The following is a 17966-nucleotide window of genomic DNA, read 5'->3' on the forward strand; positions in this document are numbered from 1 at the left end:
TTCAGGCTCTAAAAATCAGTATTTGAAATGTAACTACATACTGGGAAACAATTCTAACTTCTAAGATTCTAAAGTTAGAATCTTTATTAAATATGGAAAACAAACACATGTCAACTGTTTACAGTTTACAAAGGATCTTATCCAAGAGAATTGCATCCCTGACATTTAGTTACACATACTAGAGTACTGTTGTTCTTATTTCAATAGAAGCATATACAACCTAACACTAAAAAAAATTATACTTCTGTGGGGACAGTCTCATTCCTACTTGCATGCATCTGTTTGGAATTCATAATTAATGTTTGTTGAATGCACAGCCAAGCAAACAACATTAACTGCATTTAACACCTAATTTTGTACTGAAATGCCAAGGGCATAAAATTTCTCTTCATTGAAAGTGAGGTACAGCTGCAGAAAAGTAAACAATACTTCCATACCGATCTCCGTTTTTCTTCCCCCTCTTCCTCTAGAATTGCCTCTATTAGACTAACAGTGCTGTTGTACCAAAACTGTTCATTTCCTCCTAGAAGCTGCGCTTTCTCAAGAAGTGCTTTAGCTTGTCTGTGTTTTTTTTCCAGGTTAGCCAAAACAGCCAATAAATACAAGCACCTTGACGCATCATATGGAGTCCTCAATTCCTAGGAAAAAAGATACATTACCTGTATATGAAAGAACCACTACCACTATTCATATTTATTTATATTCAGATTTTAGATAAAACTTATGAATAGGGTCAGAAATAAGAATTGAATAGTATTTCTTCATTTACTTGTAGAATTTGTTAGTTACTTTTTATATTACTTGTTCTTTTTCAAAAGCACAAAGTGTCTACTATGAACCAAAAACTTCAAATCTTCAAATATAATTTGTATTTCTTTGTTTCCACACCTTCTACCCCACAGAAGTCAAATAAGCAATTTTTCTTCTATTATTTGATACCATAGAATCATCTAGGTTGGAAAAGGCCTTCAAGATCATCAAGTTCAACCATCAACCTTACCTACCAAGTCCCACCACTTAAACATGTCACCTAGTGCCATATATGCATACACCTACTGTCATTTGTCTGTATATGATGGAGGTATTAAATTTTTTTTAGTGAACTGGGATCTAGATACTGGAGCTCCAGTAAATTTACAACACTATTTTATGCTACTTAAAAAGTATATACTAGTAGTATACATGATCCTAACATACAGCATACTAAAGATAGTATACTGGCATGCAGACATATAGCATAAAAAACGCTATAGAAAAAAAATGTATCATTAAAATACGTTGTCCTCCCTGATGTCATCTGAACTTTTCTCAATGTACAATACTAAATTGATGCTTCAATAAAAGAAATGTATTATTTGTTAATATATGATTCCATATATTAAAATCATATAAATTATTGAAATCACATTATATATTTAAAATATTAATCTTTTAAATATAAAAATATTAATAATATTATATAATACAATGTGTATAGGATATATCATATATAATATGTATAATGTATATAATATGTAATTAGTCATAAGTATTAAATTGAAATATTAAAATATTAAAGTTATATTTACATTATTAAAATTTTAGCTTTCTTCATGCTTAACGTACTTCAACAGTTTTTACTTACATCAGCAAAATTAGTTAGTGGAATAACAGTATATTTATATAATCTTATTTTTTTTTAATTAAAGCAATTACAATAATTATGCAACAGTAACCTGCATAAGCAGGAAGAGAGCTGTAGTACAAAATACAAGTTGTAGGAAGAATATTTTTAATATAAAAACTTCACATTACAGAGATTAAATGGCTTAGTTTGGTGGAACACAGGGACACTTTAAATCAGATCTGCCAGAGTTCTAAGTCATAATCTCTGCATAACTGGCTATCACTAAACATAATAACATTTAATAAAACATGTTATAAAACGTGTTTATAAAAATGTAGCACTAAAATCACAATAAAATACTAAGTGATATAATTAGATTAAATGGTGAGGGGATGGAGATAAATGTCATATCTCTCTTATTAACAAATCTTGAACATACGTAAACTATCTACACAAAGAAAGTTTGAACATAACTAGATGTTCCAAGGGTCACTGCAAAGCAGAGAGATGCTAGCACTATTTCACAAGTTGAAATAATCTTCAATAATCAGAAAGTTGGACTTAAGTTTCATATATTTAAATGCATTTATATTTTCAACTTCAATTGGTTTTTGCTTGGTCAGTTTTCTTTATTAGCACTATGAATGTTCTGGTTAGTTTCCCTTACTTTAATGAATAACAATGCATTCTCAGTTTAACAGTATTTTTATTTCTGCTTTAAAAAATATATCCCAGCAGTTACTTGTTTTTCTATTTGATTATTATTATGAGAAATGACTATATCAAAATTAACATTTTTCCTATATGTTATTTTTTTTTTTTTCTGTTTTATTTCTGATGTACCTGAGTTGCAGCATGGGCCTCTGAAAGCAGTAGTCTTGCTGGCTGATACAAACCTAGCTGAATTAGCACTTCAGCTTTTTCTATCCATAAGTAGGGGAAAGAAAGTGCACTCAGTCCTTTGCCTGTTATTGCATTTAACTCAAAAATCTGAAAAATAATAAAATATTAGACTGTTATAAATTTTAAAACTAAGCTATATGAAATACAAACTGTTATTAACTATTATATCCAGTCCCTGATATATCTCACAGTCCAGCTCTATTTTGTATTTTCTTAAAATTTTGAAGTTGTTTTATAAGACAAACAGGTTTACTGTGAGTTTTGGACATTTGTAATATGCAAAAGGTAGTTAACTGATAAATTTATACTATTACAATTAATTTTAGGACTGATTAACTACTTCAGATCTGCTACTGTAAGGAAGTAATTGACTCTTACTAGTAACTTTAGTAACTAGCAACTTGCTTTTGCTCCTCAGCCATTTTCATTGATTTTTTTAGTCCCAAATTCCATTTGTAGAAAAGTGGCTTTTCTTTGTATGAATACTGATTCTATTCTTGTTCCACAATATAGATAATATGCCAGGCAAACCCAGCTCACATTCAGCTGATGACTGCCAGCAGAATTTAAGTAGTATGCACTTTTAATTAACTTTTTGTGTGTGTTGAATTACTTCTCAGGTATAAAATTATTTTGAAACAATGTAGGAAGTACATTAAAATCAAAAGGAAAGAGTAATTTATTAAGGAAATGGGAGTAGAAATAAAAACCTTTTTCCCTGAAGTGAGGATATTTTCATCCTTACTACCATTCAGCTGAGCACTCTCCAAGGATGTTTTTCTTTCTTCTGTCTCAGCATGTATTTTTTTTTCCTTTTTCAGTGCAATCTCTTGCCTACACCTAAATTGTAACAAAGAAAAAATTAATTCGCGTATGTTTTAGAAGTATTTCATAATGAAATATTAGTGTATTAGGCAGCTTTACCACACACTCACTCTGTATATAGAGTCCCCTATATAAATTTGTATTAAGAGATCATTTTTTAAATACCTTTCTTTTCCTGTCAACACTTAGTAACTGTAGGGAAATAAATATGTACGTACATATATACATTAAGCCTATGTATGTAGAAATACATACATTACTTGTTCTAATTCACTGATGTATGCTTCTCCAGCAGCTTTCTCATGATATGAAGATGCCTGACTAAGTTTTAGGTCTGAACATATCAGGGCAATTCTAAGGGAAAAAAAAAGAAAAGAAAAAAAAAGGAAGAAATGTTTAAGAAACAAGAATCTTACAAAAGTTGTTTCATATAAACACATTAAAAACATATAAACACATTAAAAAGAAGAGCATATATTCCATATTTTTCAACCTTGCTTTCATATGTCTTAACTAATATGGGTAGTAACAAACATTTTTTAAAGAAATATAGGTATATTTGAAATTACCTATTGAAGAGGTAAAAATATGAAAATAGCATTTTTAATATGGTCTTATTACAGCATGCAAAAACCACAGGCATATGAGCTAACCGGCTACACTACATTAGTAAAGAATCACCTATTCATGTATATCTATCAGATCATATATGAAAAACAGGTCACGAATAAAATAAATAAATAACGAAATAAAAACAACTCTTGAGGCATTAAGAAAAAAAATTATCTGAAAAAGCTTCATTGCAAATCAATTTTGTATTAGTAAACCACTTCAGTCTTGTGAGACAGTAACTCAGTAATCAATTATCCAGATGAGCACACATCCATTTGTATACAGAAATGGATGTTTCTACATTTGTCAACTCTATTATGTCAAATCAGTTTCTAGCATTTTAAAAATAGATTCTATGGCATTTCAGAAACTATTGGGAATAAAGCTAGTATTAATTATTGCTGATAATAACTTAATTATTAAGCCATTATTATGCAGTACAATTCTGAAGTGTGATAAAATGTTTTAACTGATAAGCAATAATTCACGCCTGCATGCATATTAAATATTTTTGTTTTAAAAAAATCAGGGCTTAACATCCATAATTTTGGTCACAAAAGCAACTCTGGAAAGAGAATGACAGAGCTAACTGAGGATACCTATCTGGGTTCTGAAGTAATATATTTTTGATGCAAGATGGGAGCCTTCCTTTCGAATATTTAAAACATAATATTTTAATTTAATTTTGTTTGGACTCCTTTCAGTTAGGTGAGAATAAGACATTACAAAAATTATTCACATGAAAGTGGCTTGAGACCCCAAATCTTGTATATCTTTCCTCAAGGAGATGATATTTAGTAACTGATTTTCTGGCTTTAATGCCACAAGCAAAACAATTCATCAAAACACCCTATTAAAATGAAATGAATGAATGAAATGAAGTGAATGAAAAAAAAATAATTTAGAAAATTACAAATATAAAACAAATCACAAAAAGCATTGTTTACTATTTAGTGAAACACTGATGGACAGTCCACTTCATTCTGGTTCTCTTTTATTTAAAACAAATAAAGAATACAAACCGAAGGTGATAGAGATCGGACAGACTTCTACATTCCACAACTTCATTAGCAATAACTTCAGCTAGCTGAAAGATGGGAAGTATCAAGTGGGGGCAAAATATTTGCTGTAGTTCTTGAGCTAAAATGTCTATAAAATGCAAAGTGCATGTCTGAAAAAAAAAATAATTTTGTAGAAAATATATTTAAAATTACTGATTAAATATTAAGTTCTGAATGCTACTAAAACAAATATAAACAAACTTTCAAGCTGAAAAAGCAGCTACATACACACGAATACAGCAAATTTACTCTGTAGGTTAAGTTCATTTCAAAAATGCAGAGATAGACTAACATTTGAAATATTAAGGAACGGAATGACACAAAAGTATTTCTGACAGCTGTCTGAACATACTCTTTATCACAAATACAAGAAAACTAAAATGGTACATAGGTCTCCACTATTCAATTTTTCCCTTAAATAAGTGCTCTAGAATTTTGAGGAGTAGACTCACAGGTTTTGTGAAATTATTCCAGTTAATACCATAACTATTTGTTTTCTGTTTAAAAGTATTTCTAACTTCATTGGGACAGTCATAATGAGCCCATTCTTCCACATTTATTGGTAAGGTATCAACTGACTCCTTCCTTTTAGGCTGCTCTTTCACAAAAGATTCTTCAACCTGTAATTTAAAATACAGCCATTCATGAGGCCCAAGTTGATATTTTGTTTGGTATTAAATTTTTAGCTAACATAAAAAACTTACTTGTTTAGTGTCTTTTGAAGTTTTGTCTCTTTTTTGACCTCTAGACTGGGGGTTCTGCAAAAAAGCAGTATTGTAACCAATGCAGCAAACAAAAGAAAAGTATCTGTACATTTATGACCTGCCAAGACCATGCAATCAGAAGTGAAAATATGATAAGAGTCAGAGAAAAGTTCTTCACAAAATACAAGAGTTTTTATAGGAAAGCACTTGAGTTATTTAACAGACAAGCACAGGGAAATATCTGTTATGAAGAGACTATTGATTTTATTTCATAGGAACAGGGTTCTTACTTGTTTCTCTTCCTTTTTGTCCTCTTTCTTACGAGCAATTGTTGGATGTGCATCCTGAGGAGCTGTAAATTGTGAAGACTTTGATAATGCTCCTATAATATGTCCTGATGCTGACAATGATACCTAGATGAGAAAATAATTACGGTGTTGTTTTTTTTTGTTTGTTTGTTTGTTTTTCCTGGAAATTTCTAGTAGTAATAATTATTCATTGTAAATCACTACCTACTAAAAATTGTCATACACCATGCTTTTTTACATGCGAGCTTTCTTCACAAAACAAGAAAATTCAAAGTATCCTAGATGCTGGCATTATTTGTACAAGCATTTTGGAAGATCATGATAATGCACGTAAGCAGCTGAACTGTCAGATGACATCCTATCCTCCCTGGATCTATAATAAAGCTACTTGGGTGGTTGGGCACTGGAACAGGCTCCCCAAGGAAGTGGTCAAGGAACCGAGCCTGCTGGAGTTCAAGAAGCATTTGGAGAATGCTCTCAGACACGTGATCTTATTTTTATGTTTATCTATTTATTTATTGTGTGGTCCTTTGAGGACCCAGGAGTTGGACTCAATGATCCTAGTTGGTCCCTTCCAACTCAGATTTTCTATGATTCTGTGATTTTACTTTTTTAATCTATATGGTTGGAAATTAAATTCTTACTTTAAACTACTAGTCTAGATTGCTTAGTCCTCTATAAATAGAGACAGAGGATAAGGGGTTCAAATGAATCTGGAAGACTGAAAATATGAAAGAGCCACTTTATTGTACTTTTGGAGTGGTCTTCTATATTGCGTCTAGTGAATGTGATATAACAGAAATTTCTAAATATTTAAACATATGGAAGCATCCAGAGAAAGTTCCTCGCATGTAAAATAACAACACTTCTGATCTTGCCTAAAGCATAGAAATACGTATTAATCTGAGAAGATGAACGTATTTCATTAGAGTTATCTAGAGTAGAAGAAAAAATATCACCAAAAAAAAAATAATGCTGGATGCTGCACAACTTCTGCAATGCCACCCGTAGCATTAAGACTGTTTATATGAAGATTTGTGGCATTACTATTATCAAGTATAGATTTAGTGCTTTCGAAGATTTACTCATATTTAACATATAATAATAATCCTATGATTTTTGCTATAATGCTCAATTAACCATTTAAATTGTGCATTCATATCAACGAGAAATCAAATACACTTGTTTGATTTGAAATGCTGTAGCAATGAAAAAGCGATTGAAGAATATTTAATGAAAACTGCCCGTCTATACTTTTTTTTCCTCAACATGTAACAAACAAATCAACACTTTAATTTATTTTAACTACATCAGATGATTCCATTTAGTTGAATCACAGCCACTTTAAATCCATCTAAGTGACAGTCTAAGTCCCCTCCCTCAGAACTGTCAGCAATGTCTTCAGTGTGTATTCTGATGCTAGTGAGATTCTTTAACTAATTAAAAATACAAAATTTTAGAAACACAAAAAAATCACAAGAAAAGAATTATTGCATTCCAAGGAAAAAATGGGCCACTGTTTTTATCCTTAAATGTCTGTTTCCCTATTTACCTGAGAGAAATAATTTTCTTGTTTAATCCTAAACCTGAGAAAATATACTAACTATAGCATAAAATTGGAAACAGTAAAGACATAGCTAAACTGTCAAATGAGTAGTTGATTCCGCAGTAACACTGACAGTTGAAAATATAATGGCCACATTATAACGTAATATCATATAATCTCACCTGCCAGATACGGATAACACAAGCATATGCCATCAAACAGTGTTGCTGATGAAAAGGAGAACTATGACCAGAAACTACAGCCATTAAAGTCTGTGCTCTAAACAAAGCTTCCAATTGTTTAATATTAGTCAAATTTTCCAAATTGATTTGGGGCATGACATCATTTCTTCCAACATCTATCTTCAGATTTTCCATAGGCAATAATTTTTTAATAGATTTTTCTTCTGTTAAAAACGAAAAAATAACATGCCTATATTTGTAGCTATAATAGTATTTTTAAAATTACTCAAAAGTTAAATTTCTAAATTACAAATAAAATCAGAAAAAAAAATCATCTACTGAATATGTTCTTCTTATGGCAACGTAATGCTACTTGTACTGTGTTTTAAATTAATAGTGTAACAATTATGCATATTAAATGACAGAAGTTCAACACAGAAATGAAATACACAACAGACACTTTAACTATGTCTTATATGTCTTATTTAACAGGCCACAGTTCCTGCCAGATAACCTATGTGGCTCCTCTCCCTGGGGTCACAGCTCCTGCCAGGAGTCTGCTCCTGTGCAGGCTTTCCACAGACTGCAGCTGCCTGCAGGGCACTTCCACCTCCTCTGGAAGCTGCAGAGTAGATATCTGTTCCAGTGTGGTCCTCCATAGGTTACAGGGGCAAAACCTGCTTCACTACTGGCCTGCAGGGGAATCTCTGCTCCAGTATGTGGAGCATCTCCTCCTCCTCCTTTTCTGACTTTCTGACCTTTTAGCATTTACAAAGTTTTTTTTCTCTCACATTTTTCTTACTGCAGTCTCTCACAGCTGCCACACAGAGGTGTGTTTTTTTTTTTTTTTTTAACCCTCTCCTATCTTATGCAGAGGAGCAAACAGCATTCTTCATTGTCTCAGCTCTGGACAGTAGTGGATACCTTTTGGAGCCAGCTGGAACTGGCTCTATCCGACACAGGGCAGCACTCGGTCTCTTCTCTAACAGGCCGCCCCTGCAACAACCTCCCTCCCTCCCTGCCCCAACCATAAGCATTTTGTGATTTGGTGATGAGCGTAGATCTTTATGACACAACACAGAATTCACAGGTGCTTTTAAAATATCCTTGAACAAATGACAGTGCATTCTGGAGAAAGTACTGCCATGCTGCTGCCATTCTTTGTTTGCTAACTAAGTTATAAATTTAAATTGTCCCTTGCATTTTTTACTGGGAAATTTATTTGAATAATATACACATTTACATACCTTCTTCTTGAGAAGATTGCATAGAAAATTTCATATGTAGCAAGAGACCTACTGCCCAATCCAGAGGTTTAATAACATCATTAAGGGGAAACTGGTTACAGTATAACCATTCAGCAAATTCCATCAGGTAATCAACTTTCTGCCATTCATTTTCTTGTTTCTATGAAAGTGATAAAGGAAGAGTTAGTTTATATCTGGTGGTGTAAACCACTGAACTGATATTCAAAAGTTCAATATAGTCTTAATGGAAGCAAAAAAATAATTTGTCACTGAGCAGTTTCATTTGAATCACATAATCAGAGACATATGTAAAACAGAAAGCAACAGAAAACTCTATCAGTTTATTCTTTGCTTTTTCAAAATTTATTGCAATTAGCTATTCTTAGACTTTTTCTTTGTCAGGACTCAGCTGAACTCTTATGGCCTACCAGAAGTCAACCATACACACTCTTTTGAGGTTCCACAGGGCTTCATTTTAGGGCCAATTCTCTTGTGTTTTTATAAATGATCTGGATGCAGGACTCAAATGGATAATAATTATGCAGATTACACCAAATTAGCAGGAACTGTTGACTCCTATGAGGATAGAGAGGACTTGCAAAAAGATCTTGACAAATTGGAGGGCTGGGGAATCACCAACCACATGAAGTTCAATGAGAGCAAGTGGCAGATTCTGTACCTCAGATGGGGCAACCAACCCTGGTTATATGTAGAGACCAGGGCGACAAGAGGCTGGAGAGCAGCCCCACAGAAAGGGATCTGGGGATTCTGGTCAACAGCAAGTTGAATGTGAGTCAACAGTTTGCCCTGGAAGCCAAAAGGGCCAACCATGTCCTGGGGTACATCAAGCATTGCATTGCTAGAGGGCCAAGGGTAGTATTTGTTCCGCTATACTCTACACTAGTGCAGCTCAGCTTGAGTACTGCGTGCAGTTTTGGGTACCACAAAGTAAGTAGAGCATAAAACTATTAGAGAGTGTCTGAAGGAGAGCAACAAAGCTGATGAAAAGTCCAGAAGGGAAGAGATATGAGAAGTGGGATATACATGTACGTTCAGCTTAGAGAAGAGGAGACTGAAGTGCAGGAGTGGGAGCAGTGGAAAAGGTGCTGATCTCCTCTCTGGTGACCAGTGGTAAGACCCAAGGGAATAGCATGAAGCTACATCAGGAAAGACAGATTGGATATCAGGAAAAGGTTCCTCATTTGAGAAGGTGCTTGTGCACTGAAGTCAAGGCACTGAGCCTGAGAGAGTTCAAGAGGTGTTCGGAAAATGTTGTCAAATATATAATTACTAGTCTAATAGTTAGCCCTGCATGGAGCCAGGAGTGGGACTCGATGGTCCTTGTAGTTTCCCTTCCCACTAAGGATATTCTATGATTCTATGATTTTCCAACTGAAAAGCAATTTCAAATTTACAAGAAACAGTGATCATATATATGGCCTATCTACTCCTTAAATTCTATACTTCTCAATACTTGCTATCTCATTAAACACTTTAAAAACATATTTTTATCAGTATTGGAACTGATAGTAAAAATTCACAAACCTGCAAAGCATTGATTGCATTTTTAAAACAGTTTAACTGTTCAACAATACTTCTGGAAACTGTTACCATATGACGCCAAATACCGGACACATAATCTTCACTTTCACCTGCAAATTTCTGAATTTCCATCATGAAATTACATCCCAATCTTGCCTTTACTGTAGCCAAATGTTTAAAAATCAGACTAGAAAAGGACAAAAACAATTGCACATTAATTGCATCTGTATCTGTAAAGTAACTCGAAGTGGAATAGATATAGTAGTTCAGTGTAGTGCAGAGATGTGTAAGTTCATAAACTAATATAAAAGGGCATAAATCTTTGAACTCATGTAAGACTATATATAAACAGTAGCCTAGATAATTTAGTTTCCATTTTACATTACGTGTGTTTACAGCTAGAAAAATTATAACTTCAGCTACATTTCGTACTCCTATTTTCTTGGAAAAATTAGATAGTACCTGTATACAAGTTTTAGAAAATGACATGTACAAATGTTATGAAAAGATTAATGATAAGAAACACTGCAAACATAAGTCTTTTCACTGAAAAGACACACATGTGTTTTCTGTTATAAGAATTGCCCAGCTGACCAAAAGGTAGTCATGATTTTATTCTGCCAATGCAAAATAGAAAAATAGTAAAAACAGAACTCAGAGTTTTAGAGTTCTCAAGAACCCAAATGCTTATTTTAATAAAAATAAATAAATAACTTACAGCCTGTGTCTTGTCTGAGGCAAAGCCTGAATAGCTTCATTCAGGACTTCTAATGCTTTTTCCCAATCAGATTTATCAGCATATATGTGGAATAATAACCCATATAAAGAAGTCCTTAATGTCAGATCTTCATCAGCACCTTTGAAGTATATTCAAGTCATTTATTACTATACTGCAGAATTAGAACAATGCTATTACAAAATACAGGTTTTTGTTAGTTTGTTTTTAATTATCATATCAAAACAAGAAAGAACGTGCCTGGCTGAAAGCATCCATCTGATAATCCACTACTTTGAAAATCCTTTGTGAGCCACTGATGCAAAGGCAATGTATCATTTTTCTCCTAAAAAGACAGTAGGAACAATGCCCTTTATATTTTGGTACATATCTCAAGTAAGCAAACAACCACTGCCTTGCTGGGCTAAACCAAAAGTTATCTTCAGGTATACATGTATGCTTCTCTAGATACGTGAACAAATTTAAAAACTGCTTAGAGTTAGCCTGATCAAGGATCACTGGATACCAGTTCCTGCCTCTTACAGCAGTTACTATAACATATAAAGAATTAGTAACTCTGGAAATACTCAAATACAGAACTTATTTGAAATATTTTTGTCTAAATAATATCAGAAAATCCTATATAGTCTAATTCACAAGAATTACTATTCTTTACAGATATAAAAAGTCTGGGCTCTCTGTGACTGTACACTTCCATTATCTAAATAAAGGTCTTGACTTTGCATATATCTTATTAAGAGTTTGTTCTGAAAATATCCTGTAGCAGCAAGTTATTTATATATACATAATGAAGTATTCCTTCTTACTGTTTTTTTTTTTTTTTTTTTACTCTGCAAATAAGTAGACCTTTAGAAATGTCCCTATGGGAAATCACAGTGTTAGATATCTTAAAGTTCCTTTAAGTTTACGATCTTCATGTCACTGTATTTCCTCGCACACAGAGTCCTCACAAATTCTGTCTCCTACACACTCAAGCAGACCAGTCACCATCTCTGATTATTAGTGATTTATACATGGCTTGAGGAGAAAGGAAAAATAAGTTTTCTATTATTATACTACAGTACTAGATGATCTGAGATGCAGACTGAGATGTCACATTGGTACCACTGAACTTGAATGCAAAAGTTATTAATAAAATCTTCAAGGTCTAATTCTGCAACCACTGAAGTGCATGGGGAAACTCACATTAGCTTCATTGACATTTAAATCAAATCTAGAAAGAGAGAAATGGATCAGCTCTAGGAATTTTGAAGTACGAACAGTTGTAGATGTGTAGGGATGTTTCAGCAGGAAAAGAAATTTCATGTGATGAGATTTGTTAAAAAATAATTTTGCAGGTAATTTGAATCTGCAGGTGTGAGGAACCTTAATTTAATTCCAACTTTTATGAGTTTGTCTTTTAAGGCCTATTATCATTCTTACTGGAAGTGACAGATTTTTTCTGTCACTTTATCTTTTTTTGATTATTTTCTAAGCATTCCCTTTTGTGAGCTTCACAAAGTGCAACACTACACACATCCAGACCGTAAATTATTTTGAAGAAAACAGCTGCAAGTTTGTCAATTGCCTAGAACCAGAAGAATCACCAAATGGAAAACAAGTATGTGATTCCTTGTTGTGTCTGAATGTGTGCTATGCAAATGAAGATTAGAAAGCATTTACGTGTTTATGATAAGACCTTTTCCTTTTAGGAAAGATATCTTGAAGTATGCACACAGCTTCAGAACAAAGCAAAACTTTTCTTTATCATCAGTACCAATCACTAAACGCATGCATAGTTAACAATATTTATTAGCTATTCTTACCTGTTTATTTTCAGATTCTGCTTTCATTATATTCTTAAGAATTATTTCAGTAGGTTCTTTAAACTGTTCTCTGTCATGTGGAAAACCTAGCAAAGGTAAACATGCATTCCAAAAGTGTCTCGCTGCAAACATTACAAGGGAATAATTTCCAGCTTCACCTGCATATCTGAAGAAAACAAATTACAGCTTAACAAAGGAAAAAACCTCACTGTAACAAAGATACAGGATTTTACTTCTGCAAACATCATCTGTGGTTTACCTTATCTAGACAACACTGTATCTCAGCAATGAGGGGTTAGCATATCAGCTTAATACAAAATATATTTTCCATTTTTATATACAAAACACCTCCATACATCCAACAGAAGGAATATTGAACAAGTGTTTGTACTGTATTCCTGCATAACTTTAACTGAAGTGAGACCTGATTTTAAAAGTTAGTAGAAACCTACTTGAGAGGTTCTTTGGAATAACCTACTTTTTTTTTTTCTTTTCTTCCTATTATGTTAATTCCTCGTTATAAAAGCATCACACACACACAAAAAAATAAACAAACAAACAAACACAACTCTTCAGTCCTATGGATTTTGCAAAGTACAGAATCACTGTAAAATAAAAATATACTTCAAATGCCTCTACTTGCATGCAAATTGTTTTAAGCACATTCCATGCAAATGTTACTTTTAATTAATAAAATATAATAATTTTCCAGACTGTAATACAACAATAACACACATGAGCGAGCAAAATCTTTAGAATTTAGCTAAAAATTATGGATTGGTATTAAAAAATCAACTAATTAATACTCTTACTATTTTCATAGAATGATAAAATATCCTGAGCTGGAAAGGACCCACAAGGATCATCAAGTCCAACTCCTGGCACCACACGGGAGCACCCAAAACTTCAGACCGTATGTCTAAGAGCACAGTCCAAACACTTCTTAAACCCTGACAGGCTTGGTGCCGTGACTACGTCCCTGGTGAGCCTGTTCCAGTGCACGACCATCCTCTTGGTGAAGAACCATTTTCTGATATCCAGCCTGAACCTCCCCTGTCACAGCTTAATCATTTTTGAATCAGGCAATCTGTCATTTTCTCCCAAAATTTCACAATGTTTAGACTCTATCTGCTCACATGCTGTATATATTCACCCTAGACTTACTAAGTTTTTGCTCACCACTTTGTGTCCCTTTTGACATTTGTTGAGTTATTTGTATATGTCCACTCCCAAAAAAAAGTGCTTGTCATGGTATATAAATTGAAAAAATATGGATTTGTCTGTTCACAACACAACATAACTGTAGAGTTCTGTTACGCTGGCCTTTCCAACTTCATTCATCACTCTCTTTTTAATTATTAAGGAAAAAAAATGATACTGCTAAGGGCTTCACATCAGCCATCACATTTTCATCCTCTAACAGTTTCAATTGCCTACTTTTTTGCTCTTTTTTTTATTTTTTTTTTTCCCATAAAGCAAAGAATTTAAAAATCAGGCATTATCCATCCATGTATCACCTTCTTCCTATTTATTACTTAAAGCAATCTTTCCACTTCGGTTTCTAAACTGATAAAATTTATTTTAAATTTACCAAACTGCTAAATTCTGTCAAATCTTTTCTTAAGCATTTAAACTCTCAACTATTTTGATTTTTTATCAGTCTTGGGAAAGAATGGTGATCCCCAAATCTTTAAATCAATTTTTTTTGTCTGCTTTGTATTAGTCCCCTCTTAAAAGAAAACCTACCTGGCACTCTGAGCAAAGGCTTTTGATGCAGCTATACGCAAATGTTTTTGTCCAGCCAAATTTTCCATTATACTCTTTCCTTGGATACAGGCAGCAGTACTCAACATTTCTTGTCTCGCTGTGTTATCAGGTCTGAATAAAGACAAGTAACTCAAAATGTGCTAGTCTTACAGTCTAAGAACACACCAGTTCCCATTAATAATGCTTTCAAGTTGTTACTAGAGAGATGTTAGTAGCTTTGAAAGTTAGAAAGGCTTCTAATGACTTTTTTCCTACAATCAGAAAATATTTGAAAAATCTGAACACTCTGTGAACAGGTATCAGAAATAAAGTATCTTTTTTACAGTTCTAATGAAAATAAATGTGAACTAAGATTTGAAAAATATTTTACCAAAGAAAATAGATTTGTGATTCTCTCCCCATTATTCACCATTGTACATCAAACAATATAAAAATATTAGATCAGAATGAAATTTACATAGCAAGTAATTAAAAACAGAAATTGGGAAAATCAGACAATTTCAAATACTTTTTTTTTTTTTTCTTGGAATTGGTCTCTCTTATGTCTGGTTAAGTACGGACAGGGTTCTAGAGAAATTGACTTGGATCATACTCTTCTACATTTAAAAGTAAGGAGCAGAGATTTCAATCCCATCAGTTAACTAGTTAAAAACAAACAAACAAACAAACAAAAACAATAACAAAGCAATAATAAAAAATATCTGATATACTTGAATAGAAGTGGTTTTGAAGGAAAATAATACAATAAAGTAATACAATATGGAAGATTTTTAAAAGAAAAGAAAAAAGAAAAAAAAGAAAAGAGAAAAAAGAACAAAAAAAAAGAAAGAAAGAAAGGGGAGAATTCACCTTTACTAAACTGGCATTTCTCATTTCTAGTTGGCTTAGTTCCTACCGCGCAGTGAGGGCTATTATGCAGTTATGATTTGTGTCCACAAGAGGACACCAGTGTTCTACAGTACAAGTTAACAACAACAACAACAACAAAAAAGTAGGTATCAAAGCCTTCTTTGTCCTTAAGTTGTGCTTTAACGTGAAAAGAATGGAGACGTTCATCTTCCATTTTTCTGGAGATAATATTGACAACCCACAACTCAACTTCTTGGTCAAAGAAGGAAACATTTTACATTTTAACATTCACCAGTTTCAGATTGCTAAATATTCATTATTTTCTCTCTATAATATTTTTAAATTATATGTTCCATATTTTAAGATGTTTTGGAGAGAAAAACTGGTTTTAAATGTTCTTCTCCCATGAAATAAACAACCATAAATTTCAAAGAGCAGCATTGTTTCCCGGACATCTTCACAGAGAGAAAAATGAACACATAAGTATATTCAAAGTATTTATCATATTCATTTCAAACTTCCTGCATTCTGATTTTTTTTTTTTTTTTTTTTAATAATTGCTGTCAATTCCCTCTTGTTTTGATGAAATTACATTCTGTTTTTTGGGGGGTAAAATCGTATATAAGCAGAAAGATCTAAGGACTCCACCAACAGATCCTCCTATATAGGAAACCTTTTTTCTTTTTTCCTTTTATTCCCCACAAGATCAAAGCTTTAAATTAACAGTCCAGTAAGACTCTGGGCTTTTTAAGAAATGAATTACACTCCTATTGCTCCCACATACAGAATTTATAAGGGAAGCCTGCTACCTGGGGATACCTGACACCAGAAATTAGAAAACAGTAGCTGTTATCACTTGTTATCACTCACAGCATCTTCTTACATGAACTGTGTAGACCCTTCATGTATTATCAGAAGCAATTTTCATCAATGTATTAGAATAAGTTACTTTCTGCTTGGAAACTACAAAAGCACGAAAAGACTGTGACTGCCACAAACCAATTTCAGAAAAGCACTGCTCATCAGGAAGACACTCAAACACAAGTATATAACCTGTTGAGTCACTTGGATTACAAAATTCACTTATCTTCCTGAACTGAGTCCAGAGACACAATCTGGATCTCACACCATCTTCTACTCAGGCTACACTGTAGAGTTAAAACATTATCTCTAGTACTTAAGTAATTGCTAATGACAAAATCAGGAGTGGTAGGAAAATTTCACTTTCTGTACAGTTTCTTTGTAAATAAATAAATAAATAAATAAATTTCTCTCAATTTTGATTAAGTAGTCAGATGCATTTTCCCTATATACTCATTCTTCAAAATTTATATCAAGTATACCACATTATAATGCAAAATTCAATGTACTTACATTTCATATTTCTTGGTACCGCTATTGTGAAAAAAATTATTAACTGACTGCAATATCCTTTGGGAACAAGTCATCACTATTTCGTAGTCATGTAATACATACGCAAAATATGTAAGTCGTGTCAGTGTCTGCAGTTCTACTAATGAATCTGACCAGCTGCATTCTAAAGCCAATTTCACTAACTGGAAAAAAAAAAAAAAAAAGTAAAACAAAAATAAATCTTGTGTTTCTGCCATGCCCTTTTCATACATAATACTTACTTATCCTCACAACAGCTTACTCATATACAATCAGATTACATTCTTCCAGATGTACTTTTCATACAACCCACCTTGGCATGGAACAAGTAAACAATAAAACAATCTAGAAAACCAAAGATTTACAAGAAAAATCAAAATAGGCAATAAACATATAATCAACATTTACGCTGCAGTAAATATTGTAAAAGCAAATGTAAACCCAGCTATAAATATGCTGAATACCACTGAAATAATAGCTAAAGTTAGCTAATAGTATTTGGCAGAAATCTGCAGACCAATTGGAATTGCATACCTATATCTTTACAAGGACTCATATCCTGGTCTTTAGAGAGAAGCATTTCTACAGAAGTGTTGGACAATGTCATCAGATTCCTAGCTATCGAAGGAAATATGCCTTAGTCTTTTAAGAAACCCATTTATAACAGGAAGTATAAATGATTAGGTGTAGTAATCAGACAGGTAAGACATCAGCTCATAGTTTTGAAAATGAATGATTTAAACATTTTTATACTACCTTCATTCCTCCAGACTGGTAATCAACAGAAGCAAGTGTTTTAATGAACTATGCTAGCAATGTAGCTCTGTCTCATATAAGTCTTACAATAAAGCCACCTAATTCTTTAAATAACAGGTAGTTCT

At 32.9% G+C, this 17966-nt stretch overlaps 1 protein-coding gene across 1 annotated transcript in view; it reads right to left on the bottom strand.

The window, feature by feature from the left end:
* CFAP46 (cilia and flagella associated protein 46) overlaps positions 1-17966 on the bottom strand; it is a 78204-nt gene that overhangs the window by 29486 nt on the left and 30752 nt on the right. Inside the window, exons 22-37 of the mRNA XM_068688787.1 lie at positions 17068-17249; positions 14824-14955; positions 13078-13243; positions 11513-11597; positions 11255-11393; positions 10540-10723; positions 8995-9154; positions 7748-7971; positions 6002-6124; positions 5712-5765; positions 5460-5627; positions 4969-5117; positions 3590-3688; positions 3220-3349; positions 2450-2596; positions 438-638 (exon numbers count right to left, since the gene is read on the bottom strand). Coding sequence (XP_068544888.1) covers positions 438-638; positions 2450-2596; positions 3220-3349; positions 3590-3688; positions 4969-5117; positions 5460-5627; positions 5712-5765; positions 6002-6124; positions 7748-7971; positions 8995-9154; positions 10540-10723; positions 11255-11393; positions 11513-11597; positions 13078-13243; positions 14824-14955; positions 17068-17249 — 2343 coding nt within the window. The remainder of the gene's footprint in view (positions 1-437; positions 639-2449; positions 2597-3219; positions 3350-3589; positions 3689-4968; positions 5118-5459; positions 5628-5711; positions 5766-6001; positions 6125-7747; positions 7972-8994; positions 9155-10539; positions 10724-11254; positions 11394-11512; positions 11598-13077; positions 13244-14823; positions 14956-17067; positions 17250-17966) is intronic.

Source organism: Anas acuta, chromosome 7 (genome assembly GCF_963932015.1).
Source record: "Anas acuta chromosome 7, bAnaAcu1.1, whole genome shotgun sequence".
Taxonomy (NCBI): Eukaryota; Metazoa; Chordata; class Aves; order Anseriformes; family Anatidae; genus Anas; species Anas acuta.